This window comes from Barbus barbus, assembly GCF_936440315.1.
Source record: "Barbus barbus genome assembly, chromosome: 9".
NCBI lineage: Eukaryota > Metazoa > Chordata > Actinopteri > Cypriniformes > Cyprinidae > Barbus > Barbus barbus.
The window spans coordinates 11,849,206-11,873,495 of NC_136737.1; the positions used below are offsets into that span (position 1 = coordinate 11,849,206).

The window sequence follows — 24,290 nt, forward strand, 5'->3', positions numbered from 1 at the left end:
TAGCACTAAAGCCCATCTTACCCTGGATTGTTATGTTATACCAATGAGCTGGCAGGAGTAGGAACACAACCGGTTGGTTCTGCTAAAAACTGGTTAATCCGTCTTTCGGATGAGACGTTAAACCGAGGTCCTGACTCTCTGTGGTCATTAAAAATCCCATGGCACTTCTCGTAAAGAGTAGGGGTGTAACCCCGGTGTCCTGGCCAAATTCCCTCTATTGGCCTCTATCATGGCTTCCTAATAACCTCCATCCACTTGATTGGCTCTACGACTCTCTTTCCTCTCCACCTGTAGCTGGTGTGTGGTGAGCGCACTGGCGCCATTGTACTGTGGCTGCCGTCGCATCATCCAAGTGGATGCTGCACACTGGTGGTGGTTGAGGAGAGACCCCCCCATATGACGGTAAAGCGCTTTGGGTGTACAGCTATACACAATAAAGCGCTATATAAATGCATCATTCATTCATTCATTCAATCATACATTTTGAGATCAGTATTTGGCCACCAAAAGCTTGACTTTAAAACAGACATGGTGTTTTTGCACAACCGCTGACCATAAGAACTGTTGTCGTGGACTTGACTATAGCCCTTGTGGGTAAGTAACCTGCAATGCTGTTTTAAATGTCTCCATTTGCATATCATAATTTGTCAAAATAGACACTACAGAATTTTATATTGGATTACTATTAAACTATCTATTAAACTATCTCTGATATTTCAGCAAGTCAGCATGTGAATCTTGGTAAGCAAAGTTGTTTAACAATGACAAAATAAGATTTAACTTTGTGACTTATCTAAATGCTCACTTTTAGTCCCTGAGTTGGCAGGCACTCAGACTTAGGTGTACAAATATGAGACTTTGCTCTTCAGTGGTCTTCACCGGGAAGGTCTGGCCAGAGCTGGCATTAAGATCAACAGTAAGGTTTCCATCAGTGCTGTAACTGAGAATACATTCCTTCTTAAGGTACCAGAAGAGTTTAATGCCAACATGGAGCTTATTCTGTTACTGACTCGAGATATAATTCAAAAGAAGCACATAATTATTCAAAGTTTGCCTATTTGTTTCAGCTTTCGAATCCTCAGCTTTTTGAGTACAGTGGTCTCTGGCCCATAGATACGTTTGTCACTACTAAATTCACCTCAGAACTGACTACTCAGCTTCAGATTCCTATTAAGTTTGAGTACACCAGTGGTGTGGTTGGAAAGATTTTCGCTCCTTCTTTGGTCCCAACTACCGTTATCAACCTGCACGGGGGTATTCTGAACATCTTTCAGCTGAACCTCAAGAAGACCCAGAACATCTATGAGGTTCAAGCGGTGATACCTGTTGAAATGAAGTTTGATTATCAATAAACTGAATCTAGATCTTAAATCGGAATCTTTATTCTGATGTAGGACGGAGTTCAGGGCATTTGCGAGACCCAATATCTGATCAGTGAAGATGTAGGAAACAACCTCACCACCATCACCAAGTCTAGTGATCTTTCACTTTGCCATGAGAGGATAATGAAGGATGTTGGCTTGACTTACACTGAAAAGTGCATTGAATGTCAACAGGTCAGGTCAAAAATTTTTTATCAGTGCTTTCGTTTCCACGATTTGAACTGGGGGTTCATAAAGGTACTGCAGACGGTCTGTGACCTTAAAAAAACTAAAATATTCAATATACTATATAATCCAACAGACCGTAAAGAGTCTCTCTGGAGCTGCAACCTACAGTTACATCATGAAGCCAACTCCAACTGGTGTTATGATTACTGAAGCAACAGTCCAAGAGTTTCATCTGTTTACACCTCTATATGAGATTCGTGATGCTATCCAGATGGAATCTAGTCAAGACATTTGCTTATTCAATCTCAAATGGAATTATATCTGTGTTCTTTTTATTTGTGTGTGTGCGTGTGGTAACATTTGATAATATTTTCAATATTTTAGACAAACTTTGACCTTTCTGGACATAACAGTCTCTCCCATAATTCCAATCAGTGCTGAATATTTACACTATGAATTTAGCACTGAGACTCTTTGGAGTACAATTCAGCTCATAAGAATCAGTGATCCACAGGCTCAAGTAAGGACATATTATTATGAATATACATTTAATATAGTTATATTTTAACTGTATTAATTAAGATAGTAGATGCTCTGGATCATCTGGCTACAAAAAAAAATGGAAGAAGTCCATGAGGATGTTCCTCTGAAATTTATTCAGCTCATCCAGCTTTTGCGTTCTCAATTTAAAACCAGACCAAATTTCAGGTACACAATATTAACTTTATCAGTCTGAAACAGCTATTTGCAGATTGTAATTCATTTTTTACTCTTCTAAGGAAATGGATCTTAGATGCTGTTCCTGCAGTTGGCACCTTAGCTGCATTAGAATTCATCAACAAAACCTTGGCAGGCAAACTTTCCATCCCTGAGTTCACTCAGGTCCTTCTGTCCACATGGTCACTGCTAATTTGGACACCATTAAGATGTACTCTGTACGTATTTAATGATTGACACAAAGCTTAAACGACTTATTTAGCAAGCAAAATATCCTCTGAACCTGTTTTGCAAATATTGTAATCACCAAAGGGTCTGGCTTGAGTCACAAAATTCAAGAAACACCTGTTCTACGTAAGATTGCAATGCTTGGCTATGGAACAATGATTGCCAGGTACTGCAGTGGATCTCTTGAATGCCCAGTGGAGCTTTTGAAGGTAAAGAAGATCATTCAATACTTGTTTTGCTTGACTATGTGTGGCGTGTGGACAACTTCCTCTTTTTTTCCAAGCCTTTCCATGAGACTGTTATTGAGGTGACAGCTAAGGCTGACATTGCAGAGATCATCTTGATTCTGAAAGTACTAGGCAACGCTGCTCACCATGCTAGCATTAAATACATCACAGTTTCTACCAGTATTTTGGAACCAAATACCTCTGTTTCCCATGAGAGTTCAAGTGGGTGCAGTTTTGGGTCTGAAGGCTATTGCCAAAAAGGAACCCAAACTGGTTAGTCAGACATTTTTGAGTCATGTTTTGCTTTGTCATACTGATTGTGAGTTACTTCTACTTTTGTTTCCCAGATCCTTGGCCTTGGGACCCACCTCCCAGTTTAACAAAACAACAAACCAATGAGTTTAATCATGTGTTTTAATTAGTGAGACATCTAAAATATTCTGATATATAGGTCCCAAAGACTGGAGTTAAGAAACGCTGGCTTACTATATGCGTTTCAGTTTGCATTTCAGGTCCAGAATGTAGTTCTGCAGATTTCTGCAAACAAAGATCTCCACCCAGAGCTGCGCATGGTATCATGGATTGCGCTTTTTGAGACAAAGCCAAGCATGGGTCTGGTTATTACTCTTGCACGTGCTCTACAAAAGGAACCAAATCTACAGGTGGCCAGTCTTGTGTACTCACACATGAAAGCCTCATTTTGCCATGAGCTCAAACTTCCCCCGAAGGGGAGTCGCTAAGTTTCCACTGTGATTGTGTGTCTCTAGGGCACCAAAGGTAGAGAGAAGAACAAGTCTTTTGGGTGTGGGAGAAGTTTTATCTGACCAAGCTACACCCATTTCTGGTCAGTTCGACCAGTAACAACGCGCATAGTTTCGGCGGGAGAGAGTTCCTTTGTCTCACTTGACACCTCATTTGCATGTTTTATGACTTCTGCAGGATCAGTGTAATTCTTCTCACAGTACTGTAGGAATATTATGATGCATTTCACGAGGTCACTGTGTTCATCATTGTTTGAGAAATGAAGAGCAGATCATTTTGATATCAAGAAAGAAGCATCTAGCATATATTAAACCAGAGATACATTCATACCCTGAATATAGGCATTTAGAGTCTAACTAATACAAGTAAAGGGTTGTAACTAGGTTAATATAATAGGGGAATATACATACAACACACGCATATATCAGATACATTTATAACTGCTTAATTATAGCCTAAATAAAGCAAATGTCTTTATGTGTGTGTGTGTGTGATGTGTATTTGAAATTGTGGAGACCACTGGTCTAGTCAGGCCTGGTACCGAGGGTCATTTAGTTCTCTTGGAATGTGTTTGAAGTCCGATGGAGAGAACAGATCGTCAGTTCTGCTTAGCATCTGACAGTGGGGAGACAACCACTGGCAATTAAGCAGCCATATAAATGTAGAATGTGAGGCCAGGTCTGTGACTTATTTAGCTATTATTAATTTATTTTTTTCCCTTTTTGTGTTTACTATTGAAATGTTGTTGTATGCATTTGTCAATTTTATTTAATTTCTGTATTTTCTTAAATGGGTGTGTATAGAGTATTTACAGAGTGTTAACTTTTAGTTTTAGTTACTTTTTCTTATTTGTAAGTCGCTTTGGATAAAAGCATCTGCTAAATGACTAAAAGTAAAAGTAAAGTAAAAGTAAGTTATGTTGTGGTGATATCACTTCATGTGAACCAAAAAAACTAATTAATTTGCATTGTCCCCCTAAACTTTCGAGAAGTATATTCAAAATGAAGCTAACCATCAAATTTCATATATAGCTTACTACTGGAGGTTATATACCTGAGCTGGCAGGGGAAGCTCTTAAAACAATGCAGAATGGCATTGCCTTTCAGTATGCCAAACCCCTGCTGGTGACAGAAGTGTGTCGCATCTTTCCATCCGTAGCTGGTGTACCCATGGAATTTAGTTTGTACACTGCTGCAGTGGCTGCTGCTAATTTGAAGGGTAAGAGTCTCAAAAGCATAGCAGTCTATTTAAAGATTGATTGGAAATAGGGAATGGTATTTATACAAATGCACTATAATGTTGAAACATTTTTTCTTATTTGTCATCATGTCCAGTCCAGGCTCTTATTACACCACCTCTAACTGAAACCATCAGTGTTGCTCATCTGATGAAGTTTCAACAAGCATTGCCTTACAGACTTTTGCTGTAATGGGACTGAATACTGGATTTGTTCAAGCTGCATCCATGGCCAAAGGAAAGATCCATACATTTTTGCCTCTAAAAGTGGAGGCAAAGTTTGACATCACAAATATTAATTTCAAGTAGAGGCTTTTCCTGTTGTACTTCCAGTGCATGCTTTGACAGAATAGTACAGAATAGTTTGAACAGAGTCATAGTTAAATTTTTCACCACGGTCTGTCGCATTACTAATGTGGCATTTTGCGATTCTTATCTCACACTAGTTTTGAAACTTTGGCAGCAGCTGGAAATATCAAAGAGGCCAGTGCAGAGAGAGTTACACCAATGGTACCAGAGACAGTAGTTGTGAAACATTCCAAAGAAACACTTACCTCAATGATTTCACCTGGAGATTTGGTAAGATAAGAAGAAATTTGTTGGCTATACTGTTAAAAATTAATTTCTAATACATCTAATTTGCTTTATTCATAGTCCTCTGAAACTGGTGAAACTGTCATGGCACCTGCTGAGGAACCTGAACTGAAGACTAGTGTTCCAGTTCACAAAACTCTTTGTTCTGTTGTACCTCACATTGAAACTTAATGTATGCATGGAGGTTATGTCCTGTGATGCCACCTTCATAAAAAACGCCACCCTTTATAACATGATTGGACAGCATGGAGTACATATTAACATAGAAATCAAATCATAATTTAGCTTTTTATTGGTATTGAAAAACTGTTACTGAAAAATGTGTTATTTTATAATTTATTTATTGACAGCTGATGGTCCTGCTGTTGAGGGACTAGAGTTAGATGTCCAACTAGGCATAAGAGCTGCTAAAAAGCTCCTTAAAGAAATCCGCTTTGCCAATGCGAACACTCCCAAGGTAAATGCTATCCTGCAGAAAATGAGGAAAATCTTGGAGAGTGAACAGTGGAACAGCATCTCCAGTTTTTTCAGCTATAATAAACTATTTTCTCCTCAAAGCACCAGCAGCCACAGCTTAAGTTCCAGCAGTTCTGTTTACTCTTCCAGCTCACATCTGTCTAAAGTGAGTCAAAAAGTTGATCTGTCGAAAGTTGTTGGATTGCTGCTTTCATGCTACACAACTGTCTGTTCTATCATAAAGGCAAAAATACCAAAAATAAATAAAAATAGGAATGTTTCTAGACATTTAACTTGCCAAATACCTTTTGGGCATTGACGATGGATCTGTGCGTCTCTCTTTGATAATTCAATCATGGAAATCTTCACTCATGTGCACGAGCACCAATTTGCCTCTGTTTTTTTTTTTTTTCAATCCGGGATTTCAATCTTTTTTTCAATTTGGGAGTTTTTTTATGCTGGCAAGTGGAAAATCTGGGAAAAATTGTGTAGTGTGTGCCTGGCATTAAGGATTAAAAACAAACAAAAAAAACTTTTACAACCTTTTTTTTTTTTTTTTTTTGATCTCTAGGAACTCTCCAATGGACAAAGCAGTGAAAGTTTCAATCCCGTTCAGGTATAATGTAGTTTCAATCATCAGATTTTTGATAAACCCTTCAATTCTATTTTTTATTTGATATTTGATTAAGTGGTAAATGTCTTTACGTGCAGTCTAGATTCCTTGGGGACTTGGTTGCTCCAGTGGTTTCTATCATTGCACGTGTTGTAAGAGTTGATCGCAAGTTGTTGGGGTACCAGCTCACTGGTTACCTGGACAGGCCCACCTCAAGGGTGCAGATCATTGTGGTCTCCATTGCAGTGAAGGGCAACTGGAAGATGTGCACTGATGGTGTCTTGTTGAGCAAGTACAACGTTGAAGTAAGAAATTTGATAAAATGAATTTAATTTATCGTTTTCTGTTATGTCAGGGATGTCCAATCCTGTTTCTAGAAGGCCAGTAACCTGTAAAGTTTAGCTCCAACCTGCCCCAACACACTTGTCTAAAAGTTTCTAGTAATCCTGAAGACCTTGACTAGCTGGTTCATGATAGTGACTCTACAAGAGCAGGATTAGACACTGTGTTAGGATAAAGCATTCAAAATGTGCCTCTATCTAGGCAAGGATTGCTTGGTGTGCAGAGTGCCAAAAATATGCAATTACTATCAATGCAGAGACTGGCCACCAAGGTCTAAGCCCTATGGCCTATCTTAAAGTCAAGTGTGAGAAGTTGCCCCTGATTATCACCACCTATGCCAAGAGGTTTGATTACTCTTCATTTCGCCAGTATTCCACTTCATAAATGTCAACATATTAACACATTTTTCTTTTCCTTTCCTATTCAAGTGTGACTGAATACATTCCTGGTGCAGCTCAAATGACTGGATTGGTTATTAGCAATGAAAAAAACATTGAGAAGCAGATTGAACTGATCATACTTGTCCCAACTGAAAGGACCCTGGACATCATTATTAAGATCCCAACAGTGAGCAACAATCTAATGATTGGTTTACTATGCCATTTTGAAAGCAATTTCTAAGATTTGTGAATTTGCAGATGACCTTGTCAATGTCGAACGTGGTTCTTCCAATTGCTTTCCCTTTAGAGGCTATCCGGGCCTATCCAGAAAATGATGTCACAAACATAATTCGAAACCTGTATGTATATAGAGGTTAGTTCAAGTTAGTAAAGTGTGATAAGATGGCCTTTTGTTTTTCATGAATTTATCTTTTTTTCAGTAAATGTTTTGTTTGTCTCACTATTTAGCTAAATGCGGTAAGATCAGAAACACCTTGACTACATTCAACCATAAGAAGCACAACTATGAAATTCCTCTTTCCTGCTTCCAAGTTTTAGTTCAAGATTGCACTTCAGAGCATTAATTCAGTCCTAATGAAAATGGATAATGTCTTTGAGCATGAAGACCTAAACATTAAGGTGGCAGACATGTAAGTCCAGTTTACCGATTTTACTAGTACTATTATACAAAAGTAGCCTCACTACAAAATTCAGTTTTCTATCTGTAGCGCTTTTAACCCTTTCCTACTTGGTTAAATAATGGAGCGCTCTGAGTTCAAATGAATAAACTGTGTTTTATCAACTATTGTGAGCTAAGTGTGCCTATTTACTCACTTCAACTTATTCTGTGTAACTGTGTTTGTTACTTAGCTCCTTGGGTCCCTAAAACTTAAAAAAAAAAAAAAAAAAAAAAAATCACATAAACAACTATAAATTAGGATTTTAGAATTTACCTTCTGTTAATAAAGTAATTGTTTTACTAAAAATAAATAAATCTCAATGTATATTTATATCCCCGTTTTCTTTTCTTTGTTTTTTACCTCAAATGATAAATTGAAATCACTCAAGTATACTGTTAGTTAAATAAGAATTTACTGGAAAAAAAAATGTAAAAGGATCAAGCTTCAGGATTTGTTCAAAATGTAAAATAAAATAACAATTATGTAAATAAGCAATAGGAAGATGAATAACAAAAATCAAATACACATTTCACATTCACTTGTTTTTTTCTTTTAACTAGTTATTTGTTCCCCTCTTGTTAGGTATACATTAAATTTGAGTCCCCAAACTCTCACTCAAATTCAAAATACTCTTTAACCAAATACTAAGCCGGCAATAGGAGCTCACACTTAAACCTTATTCCATCTGTAAGTCTTTCATTGTCACGTTGCAGGCCTGTTTGATGCTGGGGTACGTTGTGGTCAATAAACAACAAAAGACCACTTCACTCAACACAGAGCAACAAACAAAAAAAAATACCTTAATATCCCAAATCAGAAGAGCGTGTTTCACCTCCCGACGTTAGATGTCCGTCAACCCCACGATCACAGCGATTTCCTTATAAGGCCACAGGAATTCCAAGCACTCACATTAACTCAAGTCATCTGGACTCATCCTCATCTGAAACTGCCACGAATCCTCATGCTGACGACTCACCAACTAAACACACAATCCATCCGAGCAAGATAGACACTGTTCAGTCTCTATATAGTCCATTCACTGTATTAGAAAATGGAGGCTGGAATAAACACAACCAGAAATATTTTGAGGAAAAATAATTCTTACCCGTCTCTGTAGTATAAGTTTCTGTTCTCGTTTTGACAACACACTAACTACATTAACTACTGAAAAAACATTATAGCATTAGTTACACTATATATTTTGTGAAACAATATCACACCAGATGAGCGCACGCTCTTCTCTCTCGTGCTCTCCAGATTCTTCCTCGTTCAACTTTGCCCTCAATTCTTCCCGCCCCCTTCACCTTAATCTAGAGCATTGATTGGACACCCAACATGGACAAGTGAATTCGATTGGATAAACAATAGACATATCAAAATACAAAAATAATAAAAATAACAAATATCAACTTAATTAACATAGAACTTATTCACAACCATATACATTTATAAAATGCACATGAAATATAAATGTATATATAAAAAAATAACCTTGTAAATTATAACACTGGGTTACATATCACAACAGTGATGTTGACATATACCACCAGAAGAGTGCAGTGAAGGTTAAAATGAATGGAATTGAAATACCAACCAACAAAATTTCGTACCAGCACCCAACAGGTTGAAGTTCTCTCCACATTATTTTGGTATAAAAGTCTGTTGCTTGCATCAGCAATTACCCTTTTTTAGTCTTGACACATTTTTTTTTAGATATTTTAATTAAATATGACTACTGGGATGCTGGTCTTTGCCTTGGGAAGGGAGTATTGGAGTGTTGTCATGTACATTTATTAGGCTTTTTTAATGTAGGTACCATACGAACTGAGCAGAAAGGTCACGGTATCGCTCTCTATGCCCCAGGCCATGGTCTTCAAGAGGTCTATTATGCCAGTGACCAGTGGATGGTAAGTCAAAAAATTAAACGTTTGCCAAATAATGGCAAATAATGTAAGTAAAATTGTTAGGGTATAAGAAGATTAACAGTTTTACATTTTCATTTGATGTTACAAACACTGTGTTAAAGATGTTAAAACTACAATATACTAAATGAGAATTTAATGCTGATGTTTCTAAAAAATATCTATTTTCCCTGGATTTTTCAAGTTTATGTTGTGGACTGGATGAAGGGGCAGACATGTGGACTGTGTGGAAAAGCTGATGGGGAAATCAGACAGGAGTATCGCACACCCAGTGGATACCTGACCAAAAGTTCAGTCAGCTTTGCCCACTCATGGGTGCTTCCTGCTGAGAGCTGCCGTGATGCCAGCCTCAAGTGTTTTACTGCTCATTCTATGACAATATGTCACTCCAGTAAAACACATTTATTGTATACCATCTTCCCCAGAGTGTTACATGAGGTTTGAAACTGTGAAACTGGAGAAGCAAAGTTCAGATAGGCAAGCGTCCAAATGCTACTCGGTTGAACCTGTGTTGCGTTGTCTGCCTGGCTGTCTGCCAAACAGGACTAGTCATATCACTGTTGGATACTATTGCCTGCCTTCTAGTAAGACCTCCGTCCACCACATTTTCAGATAATATTTCACCAATGTGTTCAATCACTACAGTATAATTTTGATGCTTTTGTTTTAGACTTAAGACTGAACCCTTCTGCATATATGAGCAGCAACTATGAGAAGCCTGAAGATCTGAGAGAAACAGCAGAAGCTCATATGGCCTGTCACTGTACAGAGTGTGTTTAACTGCTGTTGCAAAATTGCAGCATATATCTAAATCTGTGAAAATATGTGTGTGCGAGTATGTTTTTTCATTTTAATAAATATTCACTTTAGTAACAATTGTTGTATTCTTTGGAAACAACAATATCAGACGTCTATGCGTTATCATACACACGAAAGTATTTGTTAAAATTAGTTCATGCATTATGAAGTAACAATGAAAAATGAATACATTTCTAAATTAACATTAACCAATATAAATAAATGCCATAAATACTATTGTTAATTCTGATTCCTAATACATTAACTAATGTTAATATACAGAGCTCAGTTGTAAAGGGTTACCTTTGTAACTAATATTGCTCTGCAATAAATAAATAAAACAATACCAAAATGCCACAAATTTGTATTTTTTTCCCCTCTGAAGCATTGCTAGATCTATTAAATTCTTTAAATGTATCAGTTATTTTCTGTTATAACAGTTACATTTTTGAAATCTAACAGATACAGTGCATTAAAAAATAATAATAAAATGTTTTATTGTATTTATTTATTACATGCTGTGCATTCTGCAAAGGTATATATCATTTTGGTTGTTCGAGTTTGCTTAACATGCATCAACCACTGCACCATGGCTTCTACACCTGAACATCATGTAATAATTCTAATAATAATAATAATGTCTATGAGTCCATATACGTCTATGTTTTATGACAAGCATTTTTCTTCTTACATGCATGAAAATTAGATGACAATCACGTGATTTTGATGTTAATCAATATTAAAAACAATGACCATGACTTATTGATTTGTTAGCTGTTTCACCTTTTATCTATTTACAACTATGAACTACTAAACATAATTTTAATGTACTGAAAACTTTTTTGAACAGGGTTCAAAATTTGATAGGCTCAATGAGTGTGAGCATACAGTATATAAATAAACGGTCATTTAAAATGACCTGGAAAATATATCTAGGGGCTATTGTATTTTATTCACAAGTAGAGACTGCCAGTTATTCAGTAAATAATAATAATAATAAAAAATAAAAAATACATTTATTAGAAAAAGAATACTATGTTTCACTATGGACTTTAGCCTAAGGATGCCATGATGAGAGACCAGGGTAACCTAACCTCTAATTGATATCTATTTGTCAACTAACCAAATAAAGCGTAGTCTCAGTTCTAAGATGCAATCATAGATTTGTTAATCATTATTTCAGCAAAAACAAAACCTATAAAGGTCTGTCATTTTCTTGCATTCCTCACAAACTACCAGCCATGAGAGCTGTTGTGCTTGCCTTGACTCTAGCCTTTGTGGGTAAGTCTGATTTTTTAGAACTTAATGTTTAAACATTTTTATTACATGTAAATACTTTATTTTCAGGGTTTTGTCTCATTAACTTGTTTGTTTCTTGTAGCGAGTCAACAGATTAACCTTGGTAAGTATTGATTTGGTTTTCTTTTAAGCTACAAATTAATTATACATCTACAAAACAATAAATGTCTTAAAACAGAATAAAATATAGTCAACAGAAATTATGTTTCAGTTCCAGAGTTTACCCCTGATAAAACATATGTGTACAACTATGAGGCTCTTCTCTTGGGCGGTCTTCCTCAAGAAGGTCTGGCCAGAGCAGGTATAAAAGTTAACAGCAAGGTTCACCTCAGTGCTGTCACTGCGAACACCTTCTTGATGAAGGTAATGATTGTTAAAACACATACACAAAAGTCCCTGCTAGCCGCTATACTGTTACAAGCAATGACACAATCATTTAAATGGAAAATGTCCCATTACAGCTCAAGGACCCTATAATCCACCAGTATGCTGGTATTTGGCCCAAGGATCCATTTGTTCCTGCCACTAAGCTCACGTCATCACTGGCTGCTCAGTTTCAGATTCCCATCAAGTTTGAGTATGCTAATGGTGTGGTTGGAAAGGTATATGCCCCTGCAGGAGTCTCCCCTACAGTCATGAACTTGTACAGAGGTATCCTCAACATCCTTCAGCTCAACCTCAAGAAGACCCAGAACATCTATGAACTGCAGGAGGTGAGAAGGTAATCCTAGTACATTTTTAAACTAATTTAAATTCTGCAATCTTATTTTTTGACTTGTCAACAAAGGCTGGAGTTCAGGGAGTGTGCAGTACCCACTATGTCATCAATAAGGAGCCAAAGACCAACCATATTACAGTCACCAAGACTAAGGATCTGAGCCACTGTCAGGAGAGAATCATGAAGGATGTTGGCTTGGCATACACTGAGAGGTTTGATGAATGCACAAAGGTAAAGAAAAAGACAGCAATGACTTAAAGATTTAAAGAATTTCTCTTCTGAGAACATGGACCAAAAATGTTGAAGACTTATCTTGCACTTGTAAAAGATTATAAATAAATCATTATCTAGAGTCAAAAAATGGATACTTACCTGTCTCTCAACAGAGGGTCCAGAGTCTGATTGAAACTGCAACTTACAACTACATCATGAAACCGTCTTCCACTGGTGCGCTGATCACTGAGGCAACAGTTCAGGAAGTGCATCAGTTTTCACCCTTCAGTGAGATCCATGGTGCAGCAATGATGGAAGCAAAGTATGATTGATCAGAATTTATTTTTTATTTTTCAACAAAGGTTAGTGTACAGAGACAATTGTGTGTGTGTTATAGACAAACCTTGGCTTTTGTTGAGATTGAAAAGACACCTGTTGTTCCAAACAAAGCTGATTACATGGCCCGTGGATCCCTGCAATATGAGTTTGCAACTGAGATTCTTCAGACCCCCATCCAACTCATAAAGATCAGCAATGCACCAGCGCAGGTAAAGGTGTAGATTAATTTACCTGTAATGCATCAAAGCTTTTGACTGTAAGAAAATCCGTCCACATTGAACTGTCAAGACTTGATGCCTGACCATTGCCTTTTTCTAGATTGTGGAGGTCCTGAAGCACTTGGTTGTGAACAATGTGGCCATGGTCCATGATGACGCACCACTTAAGTTTGTTCAGCTTGTTCAGCTCCTGCGTGCTGCCACCCTGGAGAATATTGAGTCTATCTGGGCTCAGTTCAAGAATAAACCAGTTTACAGGTAAAATTTTGAAGAAAACGTTAGCTAATTTTTAGTTAAAGAGAATCCTTAAAAATGTTGAGCATAAAACAATGAATCTGTTAGGCGGTGGATTCTAGATGCTCTTCCTGCTGTTGGCACAGCAGTCACTGTAAAATTCATCAAGGAGAAGTTCCTAGCTGATGAACTTACCCTTCCCGAGTTCATTCAGGCTCTTGTGGTTGCTTTGCAAATGATTACGGCTGATTTGGACACCATCCAGTTGACAGCTGTAAGTATATATAATTATACTCAAAAGTGCTGTTTATGTTGCTAAACCAAAGGAATCATTCTCATATCCTTTTGAACAGAGTTTGGCTATGCACAAGAAAATCTCCACAATCCCAGCTCTGCGTGAAGTTGTAATGCTTGGATATGGTTCCATGATTGCCAAGCACTGTGTTGCAGTTCCCACTTGCTCTTCTGACCTCCTCAGGGTAAACAATTAAAGCCTTCAATATCTGATAGGGGTTTGTCATTTATTGTTATCTAATTATATGTGTATCACATTCATCAGCCCATCCATGAGATTGCTGCAGAGGCCATTGCAAAGAATAACATTCCTGAAATCACTTTGGTTCTTAAAGTTCTGGGCAATGCTGGTCACCCTGCTAGTCTTAAACCCATCATGAAGTTCATACCTGGACTGAGAACTGCAGCTACATCTCTGCCCCTTAGAGTCCAGGTTGATGCCATCTTGTCCCTGAGGAACATTGCCAAGAAAGAGCCCAAACTGGTAAATGGCCAACATCAAAGGAATGATTAATATATGATTATGCACATTTTCTTCCAATAATAATCTGACCTTGTTTCTTGCCACAGGTTCAGCCAGTGGCCCTGCAGCTTGTATTTGATAGATCTCTCCACCCAGAAGTGCGCATGGTTGCTTGTATTGTGTTGTTTGAAACCAAGCCCTCAGTGGCTCTCATGTCAAGTCTTGCTGGTTCTTTAAAGACTGAAACTAACATGCAGGTTGCGAGCTTTACCTATTCCCACATCAAGTCCTTGACCAGAATCACTGCTCCCGATATGGCATCTGTGTAAGCATAATCATTTGTATGTTTTATCTCATCTCTTCAAACATGATCAGAAGCTGAAATTATGCTGTTTATCCATTTTAGTGCTGGTGCAGCTCATGTTGCTATCAAGCTTTTAAATCCCAAGCTGGACAGGCTTAGTTTCCGTTTCAGCAGAGCCTTTAAGTTTGACATCTATCACAGTAAGTCTTGAAAACCAAAAAATGTGTAATGTATCTCTTCATAAGAGAGCATGCTTTGGGCTTTTCATAAAATACCTGCCCATTAATTGTATTCTTACCTTTGTTCCTGTGCAGCTCCTCTTATGGTTGGAGCTGCTGGTAGTGCCTACATGATCAATGATGCTGCAACCATCCTGCCCAGAGCTGTTGTGGCTAAAACACGTGCTTATCTGGCTGGAGTTGCTGCTGATGTTCTTGAGGTGGACTGCCAAAAATCATTACGTTCTTTATTTTCACCAATTTTATCAATTTTATTATTGAAATCTAATTTATTGTTTTACAATCTTTGAAACAGATTGGAGTGAGAACTGAAGGAATCCAGGAGGCTCTTCTGAAATCTTCTGCTGCAGATGAAAGTGTTGACCGTATCACAAAGATTAAGCGCACCCTGAGAACAGTAAGTTATTTGTATTTTATTGTTTGCTAATAAATTGAAGACATGATATTAAAAATAAACCCATGATTTCTGTATGCTCCTTCAGCTCATAAATTGGAAGGCTCTGCCAACCAGTCAGCCACTGGCTTCAGCCTATGTCAAACTGTTTGGACAGGAGATGGCTTTTGCCAGAATTGACAAGACCATCATTGAACAAGCAATATCGGTACTGTGTTCAAGTTCGTGTATCCTCTTTTAGGAACATAACTCTAAGGTCAATCTCATCCTGACATATTCCTTCAGATATTATATTCTAAAATTATTTTTAGATTTATGTTGTATCTTTTCATTAACACTATTCCCAGCTTGCCACTGGACCCAAATCACGTGAACTGCTGAAGGGGGCTCTTAAAGCTTTGCAGGAAGGAATTGCCTTCCAGCGTGCCAAACCCCTGCTTGTAGCTGAAGTGCGTCGTATCTTGCCAACAGCAGTTGGTTTTCCCATGGAACTCAGTATGTACTCTGCTGCTGTTGGTGCTGCATCCATCAATGGTGAGATTTTTTTCACTTAGAATTTTTCCTTGGAAATGAGGGAGTCACTTCTTAGTTTTATATTGTTCTGTTCATCCTTCTAGTTCAGGCCACCATTACACCTCCTCTCCCTGAGGAGATTGAGACTATGACTCTTGAGCAGCTGAAGGAGACTGATGTTCAACTCCAAGCTGAAGCTAGACCAAGGTACATTTTTACAAATTCATTAAATACTGTATGCAAACATAGTTTTCAAAAACATAACCTTATTCTTATTTCAGTATTGCTGTGCAGAAATTTGCTGTGATGGGAGTGAACACTGCCTTGATCCAAGCTGCTGTTATGGCGAGAGGAAAGATCCATACAATTGCTCCTGGAAAAGTGTCTGTAAGAGCAGACATTCTCAAGGGCAACTACAAGGTGGAGGTTCTGCCTGTTGAGGTTCCTGAACATATTGCGGCTGTGAGGTAACAAAATCTTAGTCATGCCAGCATAGCAGCAATAAGTATTGCATATCTCTAAAAAATATATTTTTTCCAATATTTTCTTGTTTTGACAGCTTTGAGACTCTTGCTGTGGCCAGAAATATTGAAGATCCTACTGCTGAGAGGATTGTTCCATTGGTACCAGAGTTGCCCCTGCAAAACCGCCAGACACATCTTGCTGGATTGGTAAGCCACACATGTACACTGCATGTGGAAGTACGCAAAGACTTCTTTTGATGTTACCATGCTTATTCATTTTTTGTTCAGTCTTCTGAGATCCTTGATTCTGAGATGCCACCTGAGGATCCTATGAGAGCTCCTGCTCCATTTGACAAGACTCTCTGTCTTGCTGTCCCATACATTGAAATCAAAGGATGCATTGAGGTGCACTCTCGCAATGCTGCTTTTATCAGAAATGATCCTTTGTTCTACATAATTGGACAACACTCAGCACGTGCTACAGTGGCAAGAGGTATTTTTTAGAAACAAAATTACTTGAATTTGTATGATGTATTTCCAGATAATGATATTTTTTTTGGTCGTTTTGGCTTTAGCTGAAGGTCCTACAGTTGAAAGACTGGAACTTGAAGTCCAAGTTGGTCCTAGAGCTGCTGAGAGGCTCCTTAAGCAAATCAACCTCATTGATGAGGAGACTTCAGATGGAAAGGCCTTCTTGTTGAAATTGAGGGAAATCCTGGAGACTGAAGATAAAAACATGCCCATCTCTTCTGAAAGCAACAGCGACAGAAACAGCAGCACCAGCAGTAGCAGCAGCAGCGGTAGCAGTTCAAGCTTCTCTAGCTCTCGTGTGACTGAGGTGAGGACAAGGGATCTTGCTTGGCAGCTAAAATTTTTTATCATCAATGTCTCAAAAACATTGATGATAAAAATTAATTCACATTCTTAAAACAAATTCACATTCTTTTCTTATGGGATTTTAGACTGCCAATCCCGTGGACCCTTTCAAGAAATTCCACAAAGATCAGGCAATTACTAAATAATACTTTTTACTCATTACTTTTGTGTATCTTTATTTGGAGAGACTGAGTTCCTTCTAGTTCGGTTAATATTATGCAAAAACTTTGCAGTACATGGCACACCAAGGATCCTCAAAGGCAGTTAGCAGTGGAAGCGCTGCATCTGAGCGTATCCGGAAACAGGTGAATCAATTTCTGTGATTTGTTTTGTCCATAACAAAATCTACCAAGTAATTTAAAACTTCTTGAATGGAAGTTTAAATACTTGATCATTCTTTCAGGGTAAATATCTTGGGAATGATGTTCCACCTGTTTTTGCTATCATTGCCCATGCTGTTAGAATGGATCGCAAGTTGTTGGGTTACCAGCTTGCAGCTTTCTTTGACAAGCCAACTGCAAGGGTGCAGCTCATTGTTTCTTCCATTGCTGAGAACGACAACTGGAAGTTGTGTGCTGATGGTGTCCTGCTGAGCAAGCACAAAGTCACTGTAAGATCAGAGCTCATGTGGCTGATATTCCTAAAAAAGTCTAATTTTGTCCTTGATGATCTGATGGTCCAAACTGTACATATATTTTTGTTTAGACCAAGGTTTCTTGGGGTACAGAGTGTCAACAATATGCAGTCATTAATAAAGCTGAAGCTGGACTCCTTGGAGAAGTCCCTGCTGTCCGTCTAGAGTGGGAATGGGAGAGGCTTCCAATTTTAATCACCACCTATGCCAAAAAGTAAGCACAATGATCAAGAACTATTTTGTGGTAACTGCATAAATGTTATATTTTAAATATTTTTCACTTTTTAAACAGGCTGTCTAAGAATATTCCTATGGCAGCATTACAGGCAGGGATCAGGTTTGAAAGAGCCACAAACAGTAAGAAAGAGATTGAACTGACTGTGGCCCTGCCCAGTAAAAGGTCCCTCAATGTCATACTAAGGGTTCCAGAGGTGAGTGGCCTGTAATATTTAAGTTATGACTCACTCAGAGATAAAATAAGAAAAAGTACTGTAAATACTGTAACAATTTTCTGCTGTTCTAGATGACATTGTCAAGGATGGCTATTCCTCTCCCTGTCACTGTACCCATCAATCCAGATGGAACTCTTTCTATTCATATAGATCAAGACATTCTGTTCAGAGTCCAGAACTATATCTATGATTGCACCACAGGTACAAATATATAACATGACACACTAATATATTGACACATTGACACGACACATTAATAAATATTCTGAAACCACACATAACCAAAGATTTTGATTTCTTTTTTTAGCACAATGCAGCATGATGCAGGACACAATCACTACGTTCAACAACTGGAGGTACAAGAACGAAGTGCCCATTTCTTGCTACCAAGTCTTGGCTCAGGACTGCACACCTGAGCTAAAATTTGTTGTTCTCTTGAAGAAGGATGAGGAGTCTGAAGAAAACCACCTGAACATTAAACTTGCTGACATGTAAGTTCCCTGTCTTTTGAACTGGTATCCATGTAATATGCAGGTTTGCTTACTGTGGTTATCATTTCATTACCACTGCACTGAGTCAATCAACTGTCTTTAACAGCAATGTTGACCTGTATGCTTTGGGCACCCATGCAAAAGTTAAAATTAATGAAATGGAAGTGCCCATCAGCAGCCTTCCCTACCAGCATCCCTCGGGTAGGTTCTAAAGTCCATGTGGAATTACTTCACATAAGATCCTCTTTGAATTACTTCACATAACACGTTCAGCTAATGTAAATGAAATTGCCCTTCTTGTTTAGGCTCCATCCAGATCCAGGAGAAGGCTGATGGTTTGTCACTTTATGCTTCTGGTCATGGGCTTCAGGAAGTCTACTTTGTCAATGGTCATTGGAAGGTGACTGCAAGTTAATATGCATTTATCAGCTACTGTTTTTCTGCAACAAAAACCCATAATATAGAGTGTATGTAATTTTTCATTTATAGATCCAAGTTGCGGACTGGATGAAAGGACAGACTTGTGGACTCTGTGGAAAGGCTGATGGAGAGATCAGACATGAGTACACCACACCTAGTGGATACCTGACCAAAAGTTCAGTCAGCTTTGCCCACTCATGGGTGCTTCCTGCTGATAGCTGCCGTGATGCCAGCCGTAAGATTTGTCTGACACTATGTATTACAAAAAAAATTAATATGCTTAAAGACATTTAAAATATATATATATATATATGTTTCCTCTATCAGAATGCCGCATGAAACTTGAATCTGTGAAGTTAGAGAAGCAGGTAATATTGAATGGTCAGGAATCTAAGTGCTACTCTGTTGAGCCTGTGCTACGCTGTCTGTCAGGTTGTGCACCAATCAGAACCACCCCTGTCACTATTGGATACCACTGCCTGTCCACACGTAAGTGAAGGCTGACATGACTCTAGTTCAGTGATTGTCACCTGATGTTGCTTTACAATGCATATTTTACATCTTAACTAGCAAAATGATAAACATAGGCTGAGTGGGAAAATATAACATTTTGGTTTCTAAACATCATATGCATTTTTTATTCTGTGTTACAGTCTCTAACCTCAACATGCTTGATGGAATCTATGAGAAGAGTGTAGACTTGAGAGAGACTACAGATGCTCATGTGGCATGTCGCTGCAGTGAACAGTGTGCTTAAACCCACTTCTTGGCTCAGTAGTACCTAATCCAATTTTTTTTAAGCTGCTGTATAATAATGCCTCATTTTCAATAAATCTGAACATGCATTCTGAAAATGTGTCTAATGACTACTTTTTTAACAACTGGTGCACTATATTTCCTACTGTTGTCTACGTCTGTTGTAACCACTATAGATATTGAGGGGACATACAAGAATGAGTTTTTCTATGACAGATTCTTATAATATTTTAAAAGCACTAAAAATAATACAAGGAACACATACTGTGAAATACTACCTAACCTGACACTAGATAAGACCCTCAGATACTGAATATTAAGGCATTTACCTACACAAGCTTAACGAGTGAATACTAGTCTAAATAGTTTTTGGAAGTATAGACCTGTCTTAGTATCACCTGAAACAGCTGTTCATACAGAACACTCATCCATGTAATCAATTTCTTTCTTATCAGTGCTACTTTCTCTCTTTTAGTTCAAGCATAAATTAGGTATTACCACCATCTTGAGTCTCGAAGTGCATGTAAAAATGGCCTCTGAGGACTTGAAATAGTTAAAACATGTTAAAGCAAGAAAGGCAAAACACTGTTTCAAATAAAAACAAACCTGTTCGGCAGTTAGTGTAGTAAAATAAACCCAATGCAATGTCATTTTTAATGTATATCTTGCATAGGGATCCACACGAACCTTTGACCTTGAAAAAAAAAAAAAATGGAATAGTAATTGCTGATATGAAGGGCAAGGTAGTAATGTTAAATTTGTTCACATTCATCTTTTCAGCACATGCTGTTTGAGGAAGGACACATGAAAGGTTCCTGTATGCCATGCTGTTGAGTGGTTTGCGATTGTAATTCAGTGTATCTTCGTTTGTCTGTTTGGAAGCTATCTTCCCTGCAAACATGTCTTTGTGGGGGCCGTGCTGGCTATTTGTGGGCAAAGTGGGCTAGGGCCAACCCACACCAAACCTAAACAGGCCCAGTGCGGGCTTGCCCAGGCCCACCGCAGGCTCTCTGTGAGCAGGCCACACTAACGGACTGTCCACATTATTCCCTTGATGACCCAGTGTGGGCCAACCCATTCAGGCCCAGAGAAACTTTTGTATCCTTTAGGCCCATGCAGGTTCTGTGTAGGCAGCCCTGTAATGCAACTATGAGAATACAAACAACAATAACCAGGATTCCATCCAAGGATTTTTTTGCGGAAAAATATTTTGCACTTTAAAATATTTACGATATAGCTTATGGAAATGGCAATTATTGATTCAATTTTTCAAGTGTCAACTAAATATTTTTCCGTTTAACTTTAGTGCATAAATTCCTTATCGATACTTCAAATGAAACATTTTTTGTTGAGAAAATGGGCTTTAACGCAAATAAATGTAGTGTCACAGAATTAGCCTAGGCAGCGTCCGTGTTTATGGTGTTGCTCACGTTAAAGCACCGTTTCCCTGTAGTTCAAAAGTGCATTAAATCCAATACGTACCTCTGTGCACATTCTGTGAGACACCGTTGTACGTACCTTACTGCACATTTTGCCGCAGTTTCAAATAGAAATGTCCACTGAGTGGCACTAAAACACAGGTTAAATACGTGAACCCAGGCACGTTTTTATTATGTTGATATAGTTACGTATTGCTGTGTTTTTATTATGTTGCTACAGGTACGTACTGCGACGGTTCAGAATTCAAATATTCGGGGTCTGTCCCTAAAAGTTAATGCTCTATCGTGTTGAAAATATGCCCTACACCAAACCCAACCCACCCTAAACCTACCCGATAGTATTAACAAATGCAAAACTGGTATAAAAACGTATTTGTTGATGCAACCGTGCCATTTCAACTTCCTTTTTTGCAGATTTGAACTGTTTTTTCGAACCGTATTACATGGAATTCGAACCGGAGCTCCTCGCCTCCTAAGTACGGCTCCTTACTCCGTAAACTACCGAACAAGCTTGCCGTCTATGAAAACCCATAGATACGAGGCTGGATATGTGCGATGCTAACATTCAAAAGCATCAGTTTTCAAATCTCCCAGCATATTAATATTGTTTTGAAGTCTTAACATGATATATTTAAAGTAATTGTGTGAAAAATACGCTTTATTAATCAAAACTTTTTTTGTGTGAAAAGGAGTAAAAGGTGTCGGAGTTTTACTGCCTCTAGTGTTTGTTTCTTTAGGAAACTGAAACTGTAGTAATATGTAGTTATTGGTACGTATTACGTGACTCGTTAAAAAGTGCACCCAGGTATGTAAATGCCATGAGACATTCATATCCATATTATTCAATTGCATCTAAAATTATTTTATACATGGTAAGAAAAAGATGAGTTATCTCACAAACATTATCTTAATTTGATGTTAGGCTAGCCTACGTTTACATGTTTTTTTTGTTTTTTTACAGTGCACTGTTCAGTTTAAATAGCCTGCAGTCTGTGCCTTTCAGCGTGACCACCATACCACCTTGACATTATGCCAAGCACATTTTGTTTTACATATTGGAACGTGAAGTAGAAAAGTTGAAATTAATTAATTTAGGCTTGTTAGCTTCTTATATTTTTTATTATTTTTCGTTTTGTTCTGAGTTCTTTCTACCGTTAAATTTAAAGGTTTTGTTGTGGAGTGAGGGGAATTTTTTTTTTTTTCATGTTTCTTCAATATTTTTGGCTGACTGTATTTTATTATGACAATGAACAGGCTGTGTTGTCGAGTCAGTAGCTATGCTTAACTGCGCGCCGGCATGAATGCTTGTTATTTTTTTCCCCCTTGTAAAAGTGGAAACAACTTACACTAGCCTACTTCTTCATTTGTGGTCATATAAGAGTAAGACATTATTCAAAACTATTCAAAATATTTATTTTATTTGTGTACATTCACAATAAAAAAAATACTTTTGTGAAATAAAGGAAACAAACAGGAAGCAGCTTTGTTTATTTCGATCCCCATTAGCCACTACAAAGGTAGTGACTATTCTTCCTGGGGTCCAACAAGTAAAAAAACTAAATTACATCAATCCATAACAACAAAAACCAATACAATAAAACATTCATACATAACATCAAGATCAACAATCCACTTAGTACTGTAACATTAAATATTTCTTCAACGATTTTTTAACCTCATTTTACTTATGCATAACTTCAAAATTAGTCATGCAGCTCTATTCTGGACTAACTGTATTTTTTTCTTTCTTAACTGTAAAAAAGTATTTACTTGATGCACTCGACCATTTTTAATATGTTGCTAACGTTTTTTTTTTTTTTTTTTCAAGTTTAATATTTCTGTAAAGGCTAGGGACAGAACAATGGACATTTTCATAGAATGGCCCAGATGTTAAACACCTGCTTTGCCATTATGGTGTATGGAGTGTAGATTGATGTGGGAAAAAAGGAATTTAAAGCAGTTTAAAGTAGCAACATAACAAAACATGAAAAAATTAAGGGGTATTACTTTCGCAAGGCACTGTAACTGAACAAAACACACACAGGAGACAACACAACTAAAGATTGGTAATCATACAGTGCATCAATGTTGCTCAGAATTCTTAAATGAAATAAACTGAAGTTAAAAGTTTTAAAGAGGTTAATTCATTCAAGTCTTTTTTGTATAGCACCTTTCACGATACAAATCTTTGCAAAGCCGCTTTACAGAAAATTTTACAAACTTTTTACATAAGGTTTCCATTTTAACATTTCTATATTATATTTAGTAGCTTATCAGCGGTAGTCTGATCTAAATGATTGTGCGCTTCCTTTAAAACTTGTGCCTAGAATTTATTCAGTCATGTTAAACGATCACTAAACGTTTGGCTGCCTGCTCTAAACACCATGAAAAACAATTAATATATATAAAATAACAGTTAATAGAATTAATACTTAATATGTGAGCCTGGAGCACAAAAGCAGTCATCAGTAGCACAGGTATATTTGTAGCAATAGCCAACAATACATTGTATGGCTCAAAATAATCCATTTTTCTTTTATGCCAAAAATCATTAATGCAAATACTCTTCATTTTACCATTGCAAAAATCATACATTTTTGACACCGACAGAAACTGGAAACTGACAGATGAAAGAAGTAAACTTGTGTGCTAATGTTTAAACTTGTGGTTGAAAATACGTTTTTTGTTGTTTTTTTTAAACAGAGTAATCATCTAGCAACTTACTGAATGCAAGAGATGTAATAATACAGTAGGCAAGTGGTGTGATAGCTTTATTTCTGATTTTGAATTAGACTAATTGGATTACATGATTTTATATAAAATGTTTAAATGAAATAAAGAGTGGGTAGCTGGCATAATAATGAGGCATAATAATTATTTTGAGAAGGGTAAATTTGATTACCACAATAACTTCATTTCAAATTCATGCAAAATTTTTAAATGTCCATGTTTTCAGTAGATGTTTTACAGTAAGTAGTGAAATAGGTTGTAAAATTAGCATTATGTACTAATTATGGCCAGTTAG

General features: G+C 37.4%; 1 protein-coding gene and 1 pseudogene across 2 annotated transcripts; both read left to right on the forward strand.

The window, feature by feature from the left end:
* The first annotated feature begins 396 nt into the window (after positions 1–396).
* On the forward strand, positions 397–10,487 carry LOC306874627 (vitellogenin-like; annotated as a pseudogene). The gene is made up of 17 exons: positions 397–402; positions 841–963; positions 1,068–1,316; positions 1,395–1,556; positions 1,684–1,831; positions 2,580–2,704; positions 2,779–2,847; positions 3,235–3,454; positions 5,665–5,771; positions 6,342–6,386; positions 6,482–6,688; positions 6,927–7,069; positions 7,154–7,292; positions 7,364–7,478; positions 9,892–10,062; positions 10,133–10,291; positions 10,378–10,487. The product of its transcript is annotated as a vitellogenin-like (transcript).
* A 1,259-nt stretch (positions 10,488–11,746) lies between these two features.
* vtg2 (vitellogenin 2) lies at positions 11,747–19,827 on the forward strand (the record flags this gene model as incomplete). The annotated part of the gene is made up of 33 exons (XM_079424775.1): positions 11,747–11,786; positions 11,995–12,167; positions 12,266–12,517; positions 12,592–12,753; positions 12,909–13,057; positions 13,133–13,283; positions 13,393–13,550; positions 13,635–13,800; positions 13,880–14,005; positions 14,086–14,304; positions 14,391–14,608; positions 14,690–14,787; positions 14,902–15,026; positions 15,122–15,223; positions 15,309–15,428; positions 15,568–15,754; positions 15,838–15,940; positions 16,015–16,200; positions 16,293–16,404; positions 16,486–16,690; positions 16,773–17,035; positions 17,160–17,204; positions 17,307–17,378; positions 17,477–17,683; positions 17,779–17,921; positions 18,000–18,138; positions 18,231–18,360; positions 18,467–18,650; positions 18,757–18,851; positions 18,956–19,050; positions 19,140–19,305; positions 19,398–19,559; positions 19,724–19,827. 33 exons carry the CDS (start codon positions 11,747–11,749, stop codon positions 19,825–19,827), a joined length of 4,857 nt encoding a protein of 1,618 aa, XP_079280901.1.
* Positions 19,828–24,290: the final 4,463 nt, after the last annotated feature.